At 34.3% G+C, this 18,355-nt stretch overlaps 3 protein-coding genes across 4 annotated transcripts; 1 reads left to right on the plus strand and 2 right to left on the minus strand.

The window, feature by feature from the left end:
* Positions 1 to 83: 83 nt before the first annotated feature.
* LOC138938239 (mitochondrial nicotinamide adenine dinucleotide transporter SLC25A51) lies at positions 84 to 1,966 on the minus strand. Of its 2 annotated transcripts, none has more exons than XM_070305079.1 (3): positions 1,794 to 1,966; positions 1,144 to 1,427; positions 84 to 1,022 (listed from the first exon to the last, which is right to left on the minus strand). In XM_070305079.1, the coding sequence occupies exons 2-3, from the start codon at positions 1,288 to 1,290 to the stop codon at positions 312 to 314; spliced, it is 858 nt and encodes a 285-aa protein (XP_070161180.1). In that variant the 5' UTR covers positions 1,291 to 1,427; positions 1,794 to 1,966; the 3' UTR covers positions 84 to 311. The 2 variants fall into 2 exon arrangements, with proteins under 2 accessions (XP_070161180.1, XP_070161187.1); XM_070305086.1 differs by having other exon boundaries at positions 1,786 to 1,966.
* A 1,609-nt stretch (positions 1,967 to 3,575) lies between these two features.
* Positions 3,576 to 10,132, plus strand: Acadvl (Acyl-CoA dehydrogenase very long chain). The gene is made up of 8 exons (XM_070296404.1): positions 3,576 to 3,807; positions 5,886 to 6,093; positions 6,177 to 6,395; positions 6,572 to 7,000; positions 7,312 to 7,575; positions 7,976 to 8,332; positions 8,410 to 8,622; positions 8,948 to 10,132. The coding sequence occupies exons 1-8, from the start codon at positions 3,719 to 3,721 to the stop codon at positions 9,083 to 9,085; spliced, it is 1,917 nt and encodes a 638-aa protein (XP_070152505.1). The 5' UTR covers positions 3,576 to 3,718; the 3' UTR covers positions 9,086 to 10,132.
* Positions 6,511 to 17,864, minus strand: LOC138933586 (leucine carboxyl methyltransferase 1). The gene is made up of 5 exons (XM_070296408.1): positions 17,390 to 17,864; positions 14,908 to 15,091; positions 14,469 to 14,820; positions 14,150 to 14,403; positions 6,511 to 6,893 (listed from the first exon to the last, which is right to left on the minus strand). The coding sequence occupies exons 1-4, from the start codon at positions 17,597 to 17,599 to the stop codon at positions 14,199 to 14,201; spliced, it is 951 nt and encodes a 316-aa protein (XP_070152509.1). The 5' UTR covers positions 17,600 to 17,864; the 3' UTR covers positions 6,511 to 6,893; positions 14,150 to 14,198.
* Positions 17,865 to 18,355: the final 491 nt, after the last annotated feature.

Consider the following 18,355-nt stretch of genomic DNA (forward strand, 5'->3'; position numbering starts at 1 on the left):
AAGCAGTGGTATCAACGCAGAGTACTAGTTTGACATTATCCAAATACTTATTAAAACTAAATAGATATTAAACTATATATATATAGGTAAAGTTTTTACATATATATAATAGATTTTTCTCCTATATGCAATCGCATATTTATCTTAATCCCGCATATATATATTAAGAAGAATGTGCGACTGTAACATTCATATCTTTCTACAAAAGGTACAATTTTCTACTATTATTTAAAATATCTGATATATACAGCGGAGCGTGAAATAAATTTCCTAAATACAAATAAAAATACTTTTCTTCTTTATTAAATAATTTAAAAGAAGATGTTTTTCAAGAAATCGTACGACGCGTTTATCACACCCCAGCTAATGAAAGACCTCATGTAGTTCAAGTGTACGCCTTTGTAAAAAGAAGCTAAACTTCGATCTCTGGAAACATATACCTCGCGAATCACAACCTGGAATTTCTCGAAGTCGCCACCAATTTTTGTCTGCATGTGTATTTTGATTACATTCATCGGATAAAACACTGTGCTGGTAAAGCCACCGATGAGCGCACCGCTGATAAAGTTCGTCAGTAATGAATCCTGCTTGCCTATCAAGATTTTCGATTGATCTCGCAGAGTGAAGAACATCAAATTGGACAAGCTGTTTCTATATATGATAGGAACCATGCCGCGATAACATTCAGACACGCCATAATTCGTCAAAAGATACTTAAACGCATGGGGCGTGTTCTTGAATTTATCGTGATATCGCCAATCTTGTAATAATGTTTGTACTCTTTCAAATGGCATGAGCACAGCCTCCACTGTGCCGGCTATATTCGCCGCTAGTACCTTAGCCAGCACATCGTTTATGGTGAGCAAACAGAATCTCTGTTTGCATCCTTCGTACGTGCTAAACATTAGACTGAGCGACAAAGTCTTTTGGCACAGAGGAGGTAAAATTCCACGATACAGCAATTGTATTCCCTCTCGCGATATTTGCCCAACTGCAGTACTCACTGGAACTCCCTCTAAAATCTGTATCATAATAAAAATAATTTTTGTACTGATGATCAAATGTGTTTTTACTTAAATCTTAAAAGTAAGTATGGTCATAATGTATAGAGAAATGTTTATTAATGTTATTTGCATTACATACCTGTCTGAATATGACTTTATTAATAGGGAAAGTGACAGTGACATTAATAACAGCGGCACCCCAGCCGCAAATAAATTCCTTAAGATCATTTCTTTTTATTCTGAGAACTGAATATAACGAAAGTTTTTCTGATGTAATGTTATTCATATTAGTATAATTTTTAGAAACATCAAAGACATCCGAAAGGAAGAATATTCAATTATTCTAATTTTAAATGTACTCCACATATTTCTTGTCCAAAGATATTTGTGACAAATTGCATATTGAATTAGGCATTTTTTTATCTGAAAAAATAAAAACAAAGATTAGCTAATTATCAGTATCCAAGCCTCTTGCTTCTAAATCTCTCATTTGATTAGTGAATTATATGTTATCATATCTGAATTAGTAATCATATTTTACATATATTTATTTTATTATTGACATTTATATTATTTTTTTACACAAAGAAATATAACAATTTCAATGTACATAAATTTACGATTATGATCGATCATTTGCATCTTTGCCAATCTAATTAGTAATTAAAAAATAAGCGTTTTGTATTCGGAAGTGTGAAAAGTCTGCATGATTCGCGCGATTACATTATATAATTTAACCTAATCGTAACATGTGTCGACGAATTTCTAACACATCAATTACCAACTAACATATTTAAACATTCCTTCCGCGCCATTCAACCCATAGCTTTAAAGACATAGATGTGTTTAGATATTAACGGTGCCGGAGACCGTGGCACTCGTTATATCACGCATTTATCATTATCGACGATGTGTGCGTGCCATATTGTGTCTGATTCCACAGCTGATCAGCTGATCAATGGGCGCGTTCAGGAAACACAACTGTTGAGCATCGTCTTGTCAACACTCGACGTTGATTTGTTGGTTCTAGAAGTAAGAACCAATCACGTTCGATTGCTACTCAACGGTTGTGTCATCTGAACGCACCCAATGTTCGGTCTTCGGTCATAGCATTGGGCGCATTCAGGAAACACAACTGTTGAGCATCGTCTTGTCAACACTCGACGTTGATTTGTTGGTTCTAGAAGTAAGAACCAATCACGTTCGATTGCTACTCAACGGTTGTGTCTTCTGAACGCACCCAATGTTCGGTCTTCGGTCATAGCATTGGGCGCATTCAGGAAACACAACTGTTGAGCATCGTCTTGTCAACACTCGACGTTGATTTGTTGGTTCTAGAAGTAAGAACCAATCACGTTCGATTGCTACTCAACGGTTGTGTCTTCTGAACGCACCCAATGTTCGGTCTTCGGTCATAGCATTGGGCGCATTCAGGAAACACAACTGTTGAGCATCGTCTTGTCAACACTCGACGTTGATTTGTTGGTTCTAGAAGTAAGAACCAATCACGTTCGATTGCTACTCAACGATTGTGTCTCCTGAACGCACCCAATGTCTGCGTTCAGCAGAGAAAACCGTTTAGTAGCAATCAAACGTGATTGGCTCCTACTTTTAGAATCAACAAATCAACGTTGACTATTGATAAAACGATAATGGGTGCGTTCAGGAGACACAACCGTCACACGCAATCTTTGATACCACGCGAATATTTATTCCTATAATAGATGGTTGAAAACGTTAAGAAGCAGAGAGTTAAAATAAATATGAAAAATGGTAAAGTGTACCTTAAAAAACTGCACATTAAACTATGATAATAGTTTTAGAACGGATAGTACATCTGGACACGTGGTCGACGTAGTTAGATAGACAAAAACGGGTCTGAGACAGTGTTGTTCTTGGGGACGTTTTTTCGCGCATGCGCATTAAATGTGGCCTTCAGGTATGTGTCACGTTTATAAGAAAAAGGGTGCTATGGAACCTCCACTGAGATAATGTTAAAAATAAAGGAATTAAATAATCTGCAATATAAAAAGCAATATTATGTTCCGAAAAAATGCTGCTAATTTTATTTCCGCGCGCTTTATCACTATACAGACCATTATTATTATTATGATCGGGGCTTTGAAGATTTACTTGTTCTATATGTTTGGCCCTTTGCGAATGTCGTATTAAATCTGTTTTGCTACATCTGGTGATAGTATTGCAAAAAGCTTTATTTTCAGTTGGATGGGGAGCCAACCATCCTTTAAAATTATCTTCATCTAGCCACGCATTAACAAAACGCCTTTCTTTCTTAATGGCTCTTTTTTTGTTTTTATCCTCCATACTAATAAAGAAAATCATATCTATTTATTATTACTTACCTACCCTATACTTAGCCTCCTCTGGAACCCGCCAAAACTTTTGCGCCTAATTGCCCTTGGGTGCACACTACATACTAACTATATACGCCGTCGCTGGATTTCTCTACCACTGCGCTGCGCATGCGCGAAAAAGCGTCCCCGAGAACAACACTGGTAGGGAATCGGGGAACATAGCAAATGATAGCAACACAGCCAACAGCCAATGACAACCAGTATCTGCCAGTATCGTTCGTGTCATCGTAACGTTGTAACGTATAGGTCTTGTAATTGTTGTCCTGTGCAAAGTGAAAACAATTATTATCGATAATAATCTTATATTATTGTCATTGTCAGTTGAATAAATACAAGTAAATGTTTCGTATCACCAAGGCATTCTCGTCAACTTCCAGGAACCTTAATAAGGCTCTCGAAGTGCCTTTAAGACTCTGGATCACACCAAGGTGATACGTCAATCGTCTTTTCATTCGATTGGAACAACCTGTTGCTAATCTCGAGTAAAATTTAAACTGTCAAAAATTACATTAATTTTGTTTTCTATTTTATTCGATTAGCATGATATTCGTATTTCATCGATATCATCACCCTTTGAATGGAGTTTAAATCGTGAAATATATTAATAAAATAAATATTTGTGTATTATTACGTAGGATAAATATTTGATTTTTGGTGAATCAATTTGTATAATTTGTGAAATTCATAAATCATATGTAGCTTGCACGTCGATTCGCATTTTTATATCAATGGTATTTTTAGTTGCAAGTTATGTGCGTGTCAATATATGTGGACTAGTGGACTTTGGAACGTGACCTTGCAAAATATATATATATATACATGTGTACGCGATTGTCAACCATCCAGCAAGCAAAATGATGCAAACTTTGCGCAAAGTTTGCAGCAAACCCGAGCATGCCTTTACAGCAAAATTGTAACAAGATGTGTCCGGAAAAAGCTTAGCTTTTGCTGGCAAGGCTTGTCGCAATAGTATGATGCACATTTTACGCAAATAATAGAGCAAACCTTGCCGTGCACGGCATGACAGCAAATTTGTGGCAAGAACAGGACAAACCTTGCTGTGCACGGGATGACAGCAAATTTGTGACAAGAATAGGGCAAATCTTGCCGTGTACGGCATGATAGCAAATTTGTGATCATTCTCTGTATAGGATGATTCAGAAACTCTGCGACAAACTCTGAGGAACGATAAATCTCGCAGAGAAGAATATTTTTTGTGAAGCAATCCATCATGTTTTCTGGCGCGTCGTTTAAGAATATGCGACCGAGCAGACAAGAGTCTTAGATGGCATTTATTATAATTATGAGATGATGATAATATATGAATAATTGAAAATGAATTCATAATATAATGAATATATGAATTTTATATATATATATATTTACATTTTAAGTAAACAATAAACGGATGATTGAAACTTTTTTAGACATTTATCTGCCCGATCTAAGAGAGACAATCAGTCCAATATCTTAATTCTCTATGTTTGGGATTGTATCAGTAAGTGAACTGATAGAAATAATTATATTTTTAATCTTCTGTCAGTTGCTTTTTGCAAGCTTTATATACTTCTCATGACTAAAAATCAAATACGAGATGGATGCATATAGCGCGTCGCATAACGATGAACAAGCGAACTATCGGCTGAATACTATATTTTTGTAAAGTTTGTAATAAAGTAAAGTTGTAAATTTGCTGTCATGCCATGCATGGCAAGGTTTGCTTTGTTATTTGCGTGAATTTTGCATCTCGTTGTGTCAGAGTATACTTTGTTCTGTTCTTTTCATAAATATGTTATCATATTGTGTACAATAAGGTTTGCTCTGTTCTTGTCGTAAATTTGCTATTATAGCGTGTATAACAAAATTTGCTACTAATTGATGTAAAGTTTGTGTTACACCGTGAGTAGCATCATACGTGTTCTTCTTTGCGTAAAATTTACGAGCAAGCCTTTTTCTATTATTTACAGCATCGTAAGACAAAAAATTTTGCCGTCAATTTGCTTCAAACTTTTTGACAAACCAAAACAAGACAAATGTTTGCTAGACAATTGTTGTCAAAATTAAAGCATACCTTGTCGCAAAGCTTTGGAAAAACGTGATTTTAACATTCTTGGCTATCTGGGCATGTTCCGCATATGTCATATGTTGATAATTTGTAATTTATAAACTCTGTTTATCTATATTATAGATAAATAAATATATAATAATAGATATTATTATAGATTGTTATAGATTCTATAACAGTTATTGAATCACTCTATGATCTATGATCATTGCATTATAGATAGGATAAAATATAATGAATTAAATTGTATATATTGTATGTTCTAAAATGGAACAATCTTTACATATACATTTATTATCGTTTTATTTATTTTATATTTAAGAAAATATAATTGGTTAAATAATAATTCTTAAAAAATAATAATTTAAATATACACACACACACACACACACAATAATTACTAAAATAATGATACTAAAATTGTATCCAATGCATGTTTAGATGTTTGGCTACGCAAGCTGCAGCAAAACCGCTCAAAAAAGAAAAATCACAGGAAAGTGCTTTTGCAAAAGAATCTCAATCCTTCACCATGAATCTCTTCCGTGGTCAATTGCAATTGAGTCAAGTGTTTCCATTTCCGGAACCCATGAACGAGGAGCAAATTGATACGATAAAAATGCTTGTTGATCCTGTAGAGAAGTTCTATGAGGTAAATATCTTTTTAAACAGTAAAATAAGCAAAATATAAGAATATGTATAGGTGACACATGTTCATTTTTCTTCTCTTGTTAGGAAATAAACGATCCGGTTAAAAATGATCAAAACCAATGTGTAGATGAGAAAACGGTAGCTGCTCTCTGGGAACTGGGAGCGTTTGCTCTGCAAGTGCCTCAGGAATTTGGAGGATTAGGATTGACAAATACTCAGTATAGTCGAGTTGTCGAAATATGTGGCTATTTTGATTTGGGTATCGGTATCATGCTTGGTGCGCATCAAAGCATAGGTTTCAAGGTAAACTTTTTCATGGATCTTCTTTTTTGATACAGTTGTTTTCCTTTATTTTTCTCCCCTTATATTTTTTTTCTTTATTTCTACTATTTTTTTCTGATAATCTAAATATAATATATTTCTTTTTTTCTTTCCTCTGTCTTTTCGTTTAATAAACTTTATACACGTGCTTATTTTAGGGCATACTTTTGTATGGCACCCCGGAACAAAAGGCCAAATATCTACCCCGGGTTTGCAATGGCGAGTACGCTGCTTTTTGCTTGACGGAACCAAGTTCCGGTTCCGATGCTAGTTCAATACGTTCACGCGCGATCAAGTCCGCGGACGGATCACACTACGTTCTCAACGGTAGCAAGATCTGGATATCAAACGGCGGTATTGCCAACATCATGTCCGTCTTTGCGCAAGTGCCTTTCAAGGATCCGAAAACGGGCGAAACGAAAGAGAAGATAACAGCTTTCATTGTCGAAAGGGGATTCGGTGGTGTTACCAGCGGACCGCCTGAAAAAAAAATGGGCATCAAATGTAGCAACACAGCAGAGATTTTTTTCGAAGACGTCAAAATTCCGGCGGAGAATGTTCTCGGCAAGGACGGTGAAGGTTTTAAGGTAACAGTTTGTAAACCTAATTTTTCACATTTGTGTAATATTATGAATTGTTAAAAAGAGAGTTAAGAAACATGTTTAATACACTTACAACTTACATTATATTATTATATTATATATACTTACACTACATTATAATCTACTTGCATTATATTTTTATAACACATATAAATCAAATTATTAAATATATTATACTTAATAATTCTTAAAATTCTTTTTTTTTCCACAATTTTTCAAACTTCTACAAAGCTTGGCGAATTATTTTTATTTATAAACTCAAATGTTATACAACGGTATATTCGTTTTAATTCCAGATTGCAATGAATATCCTGAACAATGGTAGATTTGGTATGGTCGCGTGTCTTTCCGGCACTATGCGTTACTGCCTCAACAAGGCTGTAAGCCACGCGACGCAACGCGTGCAATTTGGTCGTACATTGAACAATTATGGCACCATACAAGAAAAGTTGGCGCGTATGACTATACTACATTATATTACCGAGTCTCTCGCATACACAATTTCTGGTAACATGGACTTTGGAAGTCAAGATTATCATTTAGAAGCAGCTATTTCGAAGGTGATTCTCTTGTCATTCGGTTAATTTGATTTATCGAAATTTATCAAGATAATTGTAAAGATTTATAAAGTTACAGTAAATTTACAAAGAAAATTATTTATAGATATTAAATTTTTTAAGGGACTAGGATTCTATAAAGTTCTATAAATAACTTTGGTGTCTTCATTTGATAGGGAGAAAAAGCTCGCTAGAGAAATGAAAAAAAGATTGTGTCTGTTTTTCCTTATTTTATCTAGCCAGTTTTTTACTTATTTTATGATACGAGAACTATATAGAAATGATATACATAGACGACATATACATAGAAACAAAGATCTAATAGAATTCTAGTGTTTACAAACCGCGAATTTATCGTACTCCTCCTCTATATTATACATTAGAAATTCTTTTTGTGTTGCAGTGTTTTGCATCCGAATCCGCATGGTGGATTTGCGATGAAGCTATTCAGATCTTAGGCGGTATGGGTTTCATGTCAGAAACCGGTTTGGAGCGTGTACTGCGCGATCTGCGCGTATTCAGAATCTTCGAAGGGACAAACGACATTTTGCGTCTGTTCGTATCACTCACCGGCATCCAGTACGCTGGTAGTCACTTGAAAGAACTGCAAAAAGCCTTTAAGAATCCCACGGCGAATCTAGGGCTGATCTTCGAGGAAGCTACTAAGCGAGCGACTAGAGCAATTGGTTTAAGATCGCCGCTTACTTTTGGGGATTTAGTTCATCCGAGATTGACGGAAAGCGCTGCGCTTTGCTCAAAGGTAAAAACAATAAAATAAACAGTAGGCTAAAATCTTGTACAACATAAGTTTGTATATAAAGAATATTGCAATTGCAGAGTGTGGAAATCTTCGGTCGAGTGATAGAAAACATTCTTATTAAATATGGACGAAGGATTGTAGAAGAACAGTTTATCCTCAACAGGATTACGCAAGCTGCTTTTGATACATATACAATGGCAATCGTGTTGAGCAGGGCGACCATGTCACTAAACAAGAATCTTCCTAGTGCAGAACATGAATTGTTAATGGCGGAAACTTGGTGCATGGAGGTATGAATATATTTATATTCTTAATTCTAACAGGATCAAAGCTGCCATCTAAACTATTTGCTTATAATCTTTCATTATATGTAATCTAACGATTAGAATATATATTTTTATATTTTATATTAGAAATAAATTTTTAATGTACAAGGGAGCAGTTAGAAAGTCCAACGTTACAAAATATTTTTTCCTCTTAAATAGTAACAATTGATCATTTTCTTATTCTGTCATGTTTCAAATGTTATTTGATCCTATTAGCGATAATGTGAAGCGATTCATTTTATAATTATAATATCAAAAGCGTTATTTAATTTCGCATTATTTTGTATAGGCATCCAGCCGTATTGCATACAATTTGCAGCAGGTCAATTCTGACAAGAACTTGAACATCTTTAATAAATTGAGTAAAATTTCGAGGAACATATGCGACGTCGGTGGATGCGTACAATTAAATCCTCTGGGCTTTTAAGGATGTTATAAATTTATTTCCTTTTCTTGTAAGAAACGACTTATCTAATTTTATAATTTATGCGGGATAAGAACAATAGGAATTGCTCTTTGCATGATGAGAAAAGATATCAATTTCATAATTCTTAATGCAATTATACACTGTCGAACAATTAAGTTTCGAGACTTGTTTCGCATTTCCAAACATTTGATCCATTTGTGCTGCCATTTTAGGGGGTTATTCACAACTCAATACTCAATACGTGGTACAAGTTTTAAATTATTTAGTTCAATAGTTAATAAGATACAGTATAAACCTAGTCTTCTGAAGCAAGCTCTTTCAAAATTTGATTCACGTTTTTTTTTATATCATCTGTATCTTCGAAACATTATTCTTATGCATAGACTCTCCGTAGGCTTGTTGAATCATTTGTAACGTTTCTGTTGGCGACTTCTCTAATTTAACGAAGAATTTAATGTTGGTGCGTTGTCAAGCGTTCCTTCCATTATACCGATTTTTAAACAAAATTTTGTAACACAACTTCGTATGACTGTATCTCATTAACTATTAAACCAAATAATTTAAAACTTGCATTATGTGTTGAATATCGAATTGTGAATAACTTTTTAAAATGGCAGCACAAATGGATCAAATTTTCGGAAATACGAAGCGAGTCTCGAAACTTAATTGTTCGACGATGTATGTATATAAGTTGACGTGAATTCAGTCGATTAAATAAAATGGATTAATCCATAAATCTCAAAAATTTGTATTTAATTAATATGCATTATAAATTTCAAATGGCACGTGTACGCGAAATAAAAATTTCGAATTTTTGGGATTAAAATATAAGTGAAAGAAAACAAGATATAAAAAAATGTGACCAACTATCTTCCATATAAATTGTTTGTACGCATAAAATTTCGAGCAATGAACAAAGCAATTAGTAAATATGTAAGGTATAAAGCATAAGGTGTATCATGTAATATAAATATAAAATTATGTATTTTTAATATTCTCTTCATACCTTTACACGAAACGACGATTCCAAATAAATACTCATACAAATATTTATTTGAAGTTTCCTTTTTTTAGATAGTATTTATTTATATATATCCATCACTTTTGTTAAAATAATAAAAATAATCATTTAATATATAGATCACACGATGTATTAAGTCGTCTTTTACATAATATAAATTAAATTAAAGACTTTAAATGGGAGAAGTGTATCGTGTTACAGCATATATATCTTATACATTTAAAAATATTTATATATAATTTAATATTATATCATAGCTGCTCTCTTTTCCCACTTAAAGAAACTCTTTGTAGCATAAGACATATGAAAAAAATGTATCATACAGGAAGCTACAATCATTAATTATAATAACCAATTGCTCGTTTTTTTTCTAATCATTAAATGCATAATTTAACAATATCACAATTATGCGAATATTAAGATGCACATTTTTCCATCGTATTTTATCCATAATAAGTGGAAGCACACTGTGTATCTATATATATACTATCTATCTATATATATATATATATCTATATATATAGATCGAGTGTATCTTTTTTTTTTTCAAAGTGTGTAACATCCGTGTGTAACATGAGATTAATATTTTATGTAAAACGAAAATGAGGCGAAGAAACATGTAGCTGCATGCACAATCCGCACAATATGATCGTATATTACTTGAAGTTTGAGAATCAAATTGTCTTGCCATTTTCGATTTCTCGCAGTTTATGAAAGCTATGTTAAGTAAAATAAACTTTTTGAATTGCGACTTTTTTAACAGTAATTCTAGCAAAATAAAACTCTTTGTTTATTACATAGACAAAATTAAATAATATAGAGTTGGTCATTTCTAATTGAATAATGTAATCAAAAATGTGTAATTAATCGAATAGATGTCTTATTAAACATTTAAAGTAAACCTGATTATAGACTGTTTAGATAAAAATTATTGTATATTAATGGGTTCATTGTAAATTTTTTTTCTCCCCATTTTAACGAGCCAATAAGTGCACGTGAAAATTTGCCGAATTTCAATAAAGCTTGAAATCTCGCTCAATTTTCGTAGTGGCAGTGCTTTGCTCGAATTCTCATGACGACATCTATTAATGCGAGAACTTTAGATTCGAAGGGTTTCGATTCTCAAACTTGAAGCCGACTTGAATACATGAGCGTTCGAATAAATTAGTCGATTTTACCTCAAACTAACTTATACATGACACAAAACTAATGTGAAAGGTGGGGATTATTTTTCTACATGCAAAGAAGGCAACATGTCGGGGGCGAGGGAGGCAGGAATTTACCTACGAATAGTTGATAGACGTCGTAACAATGACTGCAATTTTTGTAACCTTTGAGAAAAATAGAACATCTGAGAAATTATTCTCTTTATATATATATATATATGTATGTATGTTCGTTACTCCAGGTATGTTATTTTACTCGTTGAAGGGATGAAAGATCATCCATACAGTCTCTATGAGTCTACGTAGTTTATTCAGCAGAATGCGTGTTTTCGTTCATATCTTAAATCTAATAAATTACCGTTGTTCATATAACGATAAAAGTATAAGAAAGAAACGCCCGAAACAGAATAAAAGATGATTACAGAAGAATGTTTGTTATAGCAATCTAGCGAATCGAAATATAGAGTACTTTTTAACATAGTGTAAAATTTTTATTTAGACAAATAGTTTTTATATTAAAAAATATATTGTTTAACAAGAAAATTAACGTAAAAAAGTGCAAAGGATATTGAAACAGGATAATAATAGCATTCAAAATAATATCACGATCGCCTGGTCAAGATTATCTCGATAAATTATCTAAAATAAAAAAATAGGCATTTTTTATCTTCATGCTTGTTATTTTTGGTTCACGAAAGAATTTTTTTTTTAATTTATGCGAAATTTTTCGTAAGACCAAATATATCTGAACATGGGAATTGAATCCACAAATTTTTTTTTTTATACTTCGAAAAAAAATAGAAATTTAAAAAATGTTTTTCTGTTTCAATATTTTTTGCGATTTTTTATCTAGATTTTATTATTAAAAATATATCTTTTTAACAAAAGACGTTTGTTTATATATTTAAATAAAAATTTACATGTTAAAAAATATCCTATTTTTCAATTTGCTAGTTCTTATAACGTTTGAATAGGACTGAGAAATCATCGTCGTTATCTCTCTGAGGCATGATCGCCAAAATCACATATACACACTATACAATACCACTATAATGCAATTATTCCAATCCGGTAGGCCGTCAAACTCCAAGAAAACAATCAATGTCCCTTTTTTTTTTAATGCTCGACAGACAAATCTCGGCAATCACACCTCACTTTACCGTGCAAACGATGATAAAGTCCAAGTTCTGTTTGTTGTAGCACTTGATATCTATATAAAAAGTTGGTTTGAATGTCTCCTAAGAGCTTATATCTCTTCGTATTATTCTTAATTGAATATACACGCGTAACCCTGATATTCCTCAATATGAAAATAAATCTTTGTGACTTTCGATCCTTTATCGCAATCTTTACATTATCATTCTATGACTTGCTTAAATGTAACGTACACTTGGTATTGGTGTTGAGAAAAGAAACGGCGCAACTATATTGTGCCAGCATATGCGTTTCTCATGTTATAAAATCAACTGATCGGATTTTTATCGAAGAACATCGGCACGCAATTTTTATATTCACAGTTAATGCAAGCGAAGATAATAAGTTCGACACATCTACGAGCGAATAAATGAAATTAATTAAAAGATCGCCGATTTTTTAAGGCTGATGTTCGCGATGCGCGTCAATCCATTTGCAAAAGTACTTAAGTACTTGCTCGATTGCTTAAAGTTTTACTTTCGTTGTGCACACTTTTGCGTTTAATATCTTAAATAATCGACCACCCATCGCGCGCTCACAGGCCACGCATCTATGCGAAACTGATCGCTTATAACGCGTTTATATATCGTAATATTAATCGCCTCCTCACGACTCAATATGATTCATAATTTCTAATACTTAATATATATTTAAAGATTGTATCGCGCATACAAAATAATTTTATACCATTTTCCTTAGATTCTCATCGTGTATTAAGGTCTTCAAAGAATTGGAGTTTTATATACGAAGATCTTAGAAAAATACAGTTTTATATTCGCAACGAATTAGATTCAAAATATAGAAATTAGATAAAAAATAGAGAATCGCTGTACTTTCTAGACATTTTTCTTTTTTCTTTACATTTTTTTTCTTCTTGTACAACAAGAACACATTTGCTGTTTATATGCGGAATATGTAAAACTGTGCAGATAAAAGAAGCAAATTTAGCAGTGGGGGGGGGGGGGGGACGAAATTATCTCTCCTTTGCAACTAATACAAAATCTAAAACTTTCATATTAAAATGAAATTATAGTTGGATAATAAACAAAATGATGAAAAAAAACGTAATGAGCGTTGGATGGTTGATCTTCGATGATATATCTCGTAATACAATATAATAAATTATTTTGCGCATTATTATCGCGCTATTTGGCCGCACATAAACAATTATATAACAATACTGATTTATAATAATTATAATATCGACCGTACTTTTATACATTAGAAAAATCTACAATAAGAAGCGAGACGTAATCGATCTTTTGCAGAGATAGATCATTATACATTATACACAAAATTCAAAGATTAAATGTAAATTAAGATGACTGGAAATCTGCGAAAGGACATCAAGATGGCTTTATCCGGTCATTGTTATCATATTAGGTAACCACATCAGGTCCGAATCAACATCGAGAATCATTTTATCACGCTTCGTTTTACAGTAGTCATTAAAAAATAGTATTTATCACGCGCTTAGTGGAGGACGAATATACCGAAGCAAAAATTATTACGCCGAACTGTTTGAAAGATGGAAAAAAGTTAGAAGTATTTTAATTCGAATCCTATCGATTAACCGGGATATACTTAAGCGCAATTTAAAAATCGTTAATCTCCTGCTGTCGATTGGGATATTACAAGTAATTCACAAGAACTTGCCGAGTTAGGAATTATATGATTCATTACCTGGAGTAACTCGCAAGATAGACACAGAGAGGAAGAGTTAGGTAGTAATCTAACCCTGTGCTATAGATAGATTTTTGAATGTTTGTCCGTTCCAAGCGATGGCGATACAATAATGCTGAAGTAGCTGGGTAAGAAGTTCTCGTTCGTCCAACATCTCTATGTGCTCGATTCGACTACGATCCATTACAGGCAGTGAATCATAAACTTCCACCATCGTCCATGAGCTCGTGCCCTCCCAGTTATTTATGGTAAATCTGCAATAAAATGAGAAACAAATTATCATCTCGTTGAAGAGATAAAGTGTAAAGGATATACTTACCGCCTTTGTTGAGTCTCCAACGTCTCGCAGTCTTCCACGCCCGCCAATAAGCATCCGCGGCTACGGAGATTCGATAACATGACCTGGCCGAATTTATCCTTCATGTTTACCTGCTCGTAACTGACGAAGAGGCTGTTTGAAAATTTGCCTGCTAGCCATTTCAACAACGACGTGGTCGCGCTAGCATCTACATATACTAGAACACACTCTGCGAGGAACAAGGTAGGTAAATTGAAATTAACTTCGGCTTGGATCAACTTGTTATTCAATTCCGCTATATGTCGCAGATCTGTACCGACTAGATGGTAATTTGCGGCGTGCAGCTCTGTGGTCGAAAATCGGATCTCTCCGTCTGAAAACAATTATTACGTGGAATGTGTAGAAAGAGCGTAGATAATTTTTAGATAACGAGATAGTAATATCGCGCGTTCCAAGATACCTTCGGTGTTTAGCTTATCGATTAATTGCTTGTGCTTTTTGATGTGATAACATTTCTTCGCAGTTATACTGGGAAAATCGAGTTCTACGAAGTTCACGGGGCTATTTCCCGCCTCTCTCAGCCTCCAGTAGAGTGTGTCAAAACCACAGCCCAAGTTTATGATCTGTCCTTTACCAACAGACAACTGCACAAAAAGTCATATTCCGTTAAAATTAATAATATTAACCATAATAACATATTCTTTTAATTTCTATGTCATAAACATATTTTCTCTCTCTCTCTCTCTCTTTAAATTTCTTATACTTTATAATTATATGTACATAAGCAAGATATCTATATTTTTAATAATATTTATAAACTCTATTATATATATAAATTATAACCATACAATATTATATTTTCTAAAATTATAAAATTATTCGTTTTTTAATTATTTTATTGATTAATCAGTATATTGAAACTCTTTGCTTTTTTAGACATTTATGAAAATAAATTTTAAAACCGAATTTTTAAATTTATGGCAACATTTTTAATAAAGAGATTAATACAATATAAATGATAAATTTCACAAAAAAAAAATTAATTTTTTTCAACATTAGACTGCCATTATACTGTCTTAGAACACATTTTACCTGCATTATAAAAAAATGATTGATTTTTCGTTTTTGTGCTCACGATTCTCTATATAAATAAATATCTATGTAGGTTTGTGTATACATGCACACATTTTTCCGATACTCTCCTAACGCGTATTCGAATAAAATAACTTCAAAGCCGGAAACAAATATTCATTTATACAGAGTGTCCTATAATTAGACTGACAAACTTCAAGTTATAAAGAGCGCCAAAACAAGCTAATTTTGTCAATAAATTCGCAAATAAACTGTTTTGGCACTAGATAATTAAAGACTAACAAGAGCAAATATCTTTGAAAAAAAATTATTTTCTTAAAATTTTAGTAATGTGGTTAAATAAGAAGTGTTTTTACCATGAAACGTTTGTATAAAATATTTTTTGATATCTCGAATAATTTTCGAATATCCAGAAAAGCAAAAAGCCGCTCTATATATGAGGAGTAATTTCGCACCTTAAGCCCGTATCACACTACGCATTAAAAATTGAAAATTGAAGATTAAAGATTGAAATTTGATTAATCATGGCAAAAGAAATGAAAATTTTTTTGTTTTGATTGATCAAATTTTATTCTTTAATTTTCAATCTCAGACTTCAATGCGTAGTATGATACGGGCTTTCGAATCTTTTTTAAACCGCAACCGGAAATTTCTAAATTCATCAAAATCAAAATTTTCGAATTCGCGAGATTTCCTTGTTAATCTTCAATTCTATAGCGCCAAAACAGCTCATATACGAATTTATTGGCAAAATTCGCTTGTTTTGATATCCTCTATAAACCACTTGAAGTTTGTCGGTTTAATTCTGTGACACCTTGTATACGATCGTGAAATATTTTCATCAATTCGGAGATGAAACACGAGGAGCTGCTGCACACGCCGCAGCGCGTTTTTCATTGGTCTATACAGGGTGTCCCAGATCATTTGGAACAATACTCGTGTGGAGATAGAGCAGACCAAACTGTATCGAAAAGTCATCTTTCATTTTTTTTTTTTTTTTTTTTATAATACTTAATAAAGAAGTTATTATTGAGTAAAGTCTGGTCAATCAGCGCCAACCTTTAGCCAGTCGGTGAGCCGTGAAATGTCTGCTGCCGCATACTATCAGGCGCGCGGCTCACCGACGTGCACCCGGCTAAAGATCGGCGCTGATTGGCCAGATTTTACTCAATAATAACTCCTTTATTAAGCGTTATAAAAAAAAAAAAAAAAAAAAATGATACAGTACTTTTCGACTCAGTTTGATCCGCTCTATCTGTACACAAGTATTGTCCCAAATGATCTGGGTCACCCTGTATATCGGCTGACGGTCGCGATAAAAGCGGGGAACCTCACGGGAATTGGGACAGGGCCTCGGCCGCCGATGGGTCAAGGTTTCCGCCGCTGCACGTCCCTGTCACCCGGATCAGCTGTATCTCACCCCCCTCCGCCCCCCCCGCCCCTCCTCCCCACGCCTTTACATCCCGCCATCACCGCATCATCCCCGATTGTTTCCTCTAATATGCTCTTATAGGTTATACTCGCCGAGACCTTGCGCTCATCCTATCTGAACTCTCTGCGTTCGCGATAAGAAATCCCGCTCGTACATTTTGGCACGCACTTTTCGAAAGCGAAATGAGAATGTATATCGAAGATACACAGCGCAGAAAGTGCAGAAGGTACAATCGCAGGAAACGAACGTTATCCAGTGTCGCGTTCAGGAAACCGTTCTTTTCAAATGTATTACTTACGCCTTTCGCGTTGTATGCTCGAAATAGAATAAATAAACAAGTCTAATAAATGGAGAGAGAGAGAAAATACAGACGAAAAGAACGAATACAATGTATATATCGAAACGCGTTGACACTCACCTTGAGGAATTTGTCAACGAAGAGCTCGATGCCCCTGACTCTGGCATAATAGCCACGATTGATCTCGGGCGCCTTCCGAGCGGTTTGTTTGACGAACAGGCTGATGAACGGGTCGCACCAATAGCCGAGCTGCACCGCGTAACGCTTGCACTCGCTGGCGTCGTCGTTGGTGGCCTGTATGGCCTCATCGTCCGCCATATCCTTGATCATCACACCGGCGCCGGGGATAGTGGCGGGTTGCCGCACGGACTCCCTTATCTCTCTCTCTCTCTTTCGTTCACTCTCTTAATCTTTCTTCTCCCTCTCTTTCTTTCACTCAGATCGAAACGATCATTCTATCACTCGGAGTTTCGCGCGGCGCGCGCGGACACCCCGGAGATGACGGATGAGACGGTCGAGCAGACGATCATGTATCTGTCACTCGCGGCGCACTACTACACCACTATCGGCCATACTTGCCTCAGTTAGGGCCGTGGCACATAAAAAAAACTGAAACAGTTAAAGCGGGGAGCAGACACTTTTGCATAAGCGCATAATCGTAAGCATAAGAAATTTGATTGGTCGATTTCCTCATGCATAAGAAAATGGACCAATCAATTTCATTATGCATGAGAGAATGGACCAATCAATTTCCTTATCATAAGAAAATTGACCAATCAAATTCCTTACGCTTATGATTATGCGCTTATGCAAAAGTATGTGCTCCCCGCTTTAGACTTAAGACGTAAGCAAATTGACCAATCACGGTCGAACAATAAGGTAACCATATTGAAACGTAGCACGCTGAAAATTCCATAAAATGCAAAAGTGTGTGTTCTCCGCTTAAGACTTAATGCGGCGTCTACAATAGAGATTTTAAGCCCTAAGCCTTAAGAAATTGACCAATCACAGTCAAGTATGAGAAGAATACTCGACTGTGATTGGTCAATTTCCTAAGGCTTAGGGCTTAAAATCTCTATTGTAAAC

Source organism: Polyergus mexicanus, unplaced genomic scaffold (assembly GCF_030449975.1).
Source record: "Polyergus mexicanus isolate NDT 795.1 unplaced genomic scaffold, iyPolMexi1.0 SCAF_1, whole genome shotgun sequence".
Taxonomy (NCBI): Eukaryota; Metazoa; Arthropoda; class Insecta; order Hymenoptera; family Formicidae; genus Polyergus; species Polyergus mexicanus.

Bases quoted from the DNA above. Each gene is read 5' to 3' on its own strand.
- LOC138938239 (XM_070305079.1), bottom strand. From the start codon at position 1,290: ATGAATAACATTACATCAGAAAAACTTTCGTTATATTCAGTTCTCAGA. The intron at 1,023-1,143 runs GTATGTAATGCA...ATTATGATACAG, and splicing joins ATAAAGTCATATTCAGACAG to ATTTTAGAGGGAGTTCCAGT.
- Acadvl (XM_070296404.1), top strand. From the start codon at position 3,719: ATGTTTCGTATCACCAAGGCATTCTCGTCAACTTCCAGGAACCTTAAT. The intron at 7,576-7,975 runs GTGATTCTCTTG...TTTGTGTTGCAG, and splicing joins TAGAAGCAGCTATTTCGAAG to TGTTTTGCATCCGAATCCGC. The intron at 8,333-8,409 runs GTAAAAACAATA...TTGCAATTGCAG, and splicing joins GCGCTGCGCTTTGCTCAAAG to AGTGTGGAAATCTTCGGTCG.
- LOC138933586 (XM_070296408.1), bottom strand. From the start codon at position 17,599: ATGATCAAGGATATGGCGGACGATGAGGCCATACAGGCCACCAACGAC. The intron at 15,092-17,389 runs GTGAGTGTCAAC...CTTTTTGTGCAG, and splicing joins TCGTTGACAAATTCCTCAAG to TTGTCTGTTGGTAAAGGACA. The intron at 14,404-14,468 runs GTAAGTATATCC...ATTTTATTGCAG, and splicing joins TTGGAGACTCAACAAAGGCG to ATTTACCATAAATAACTGGG.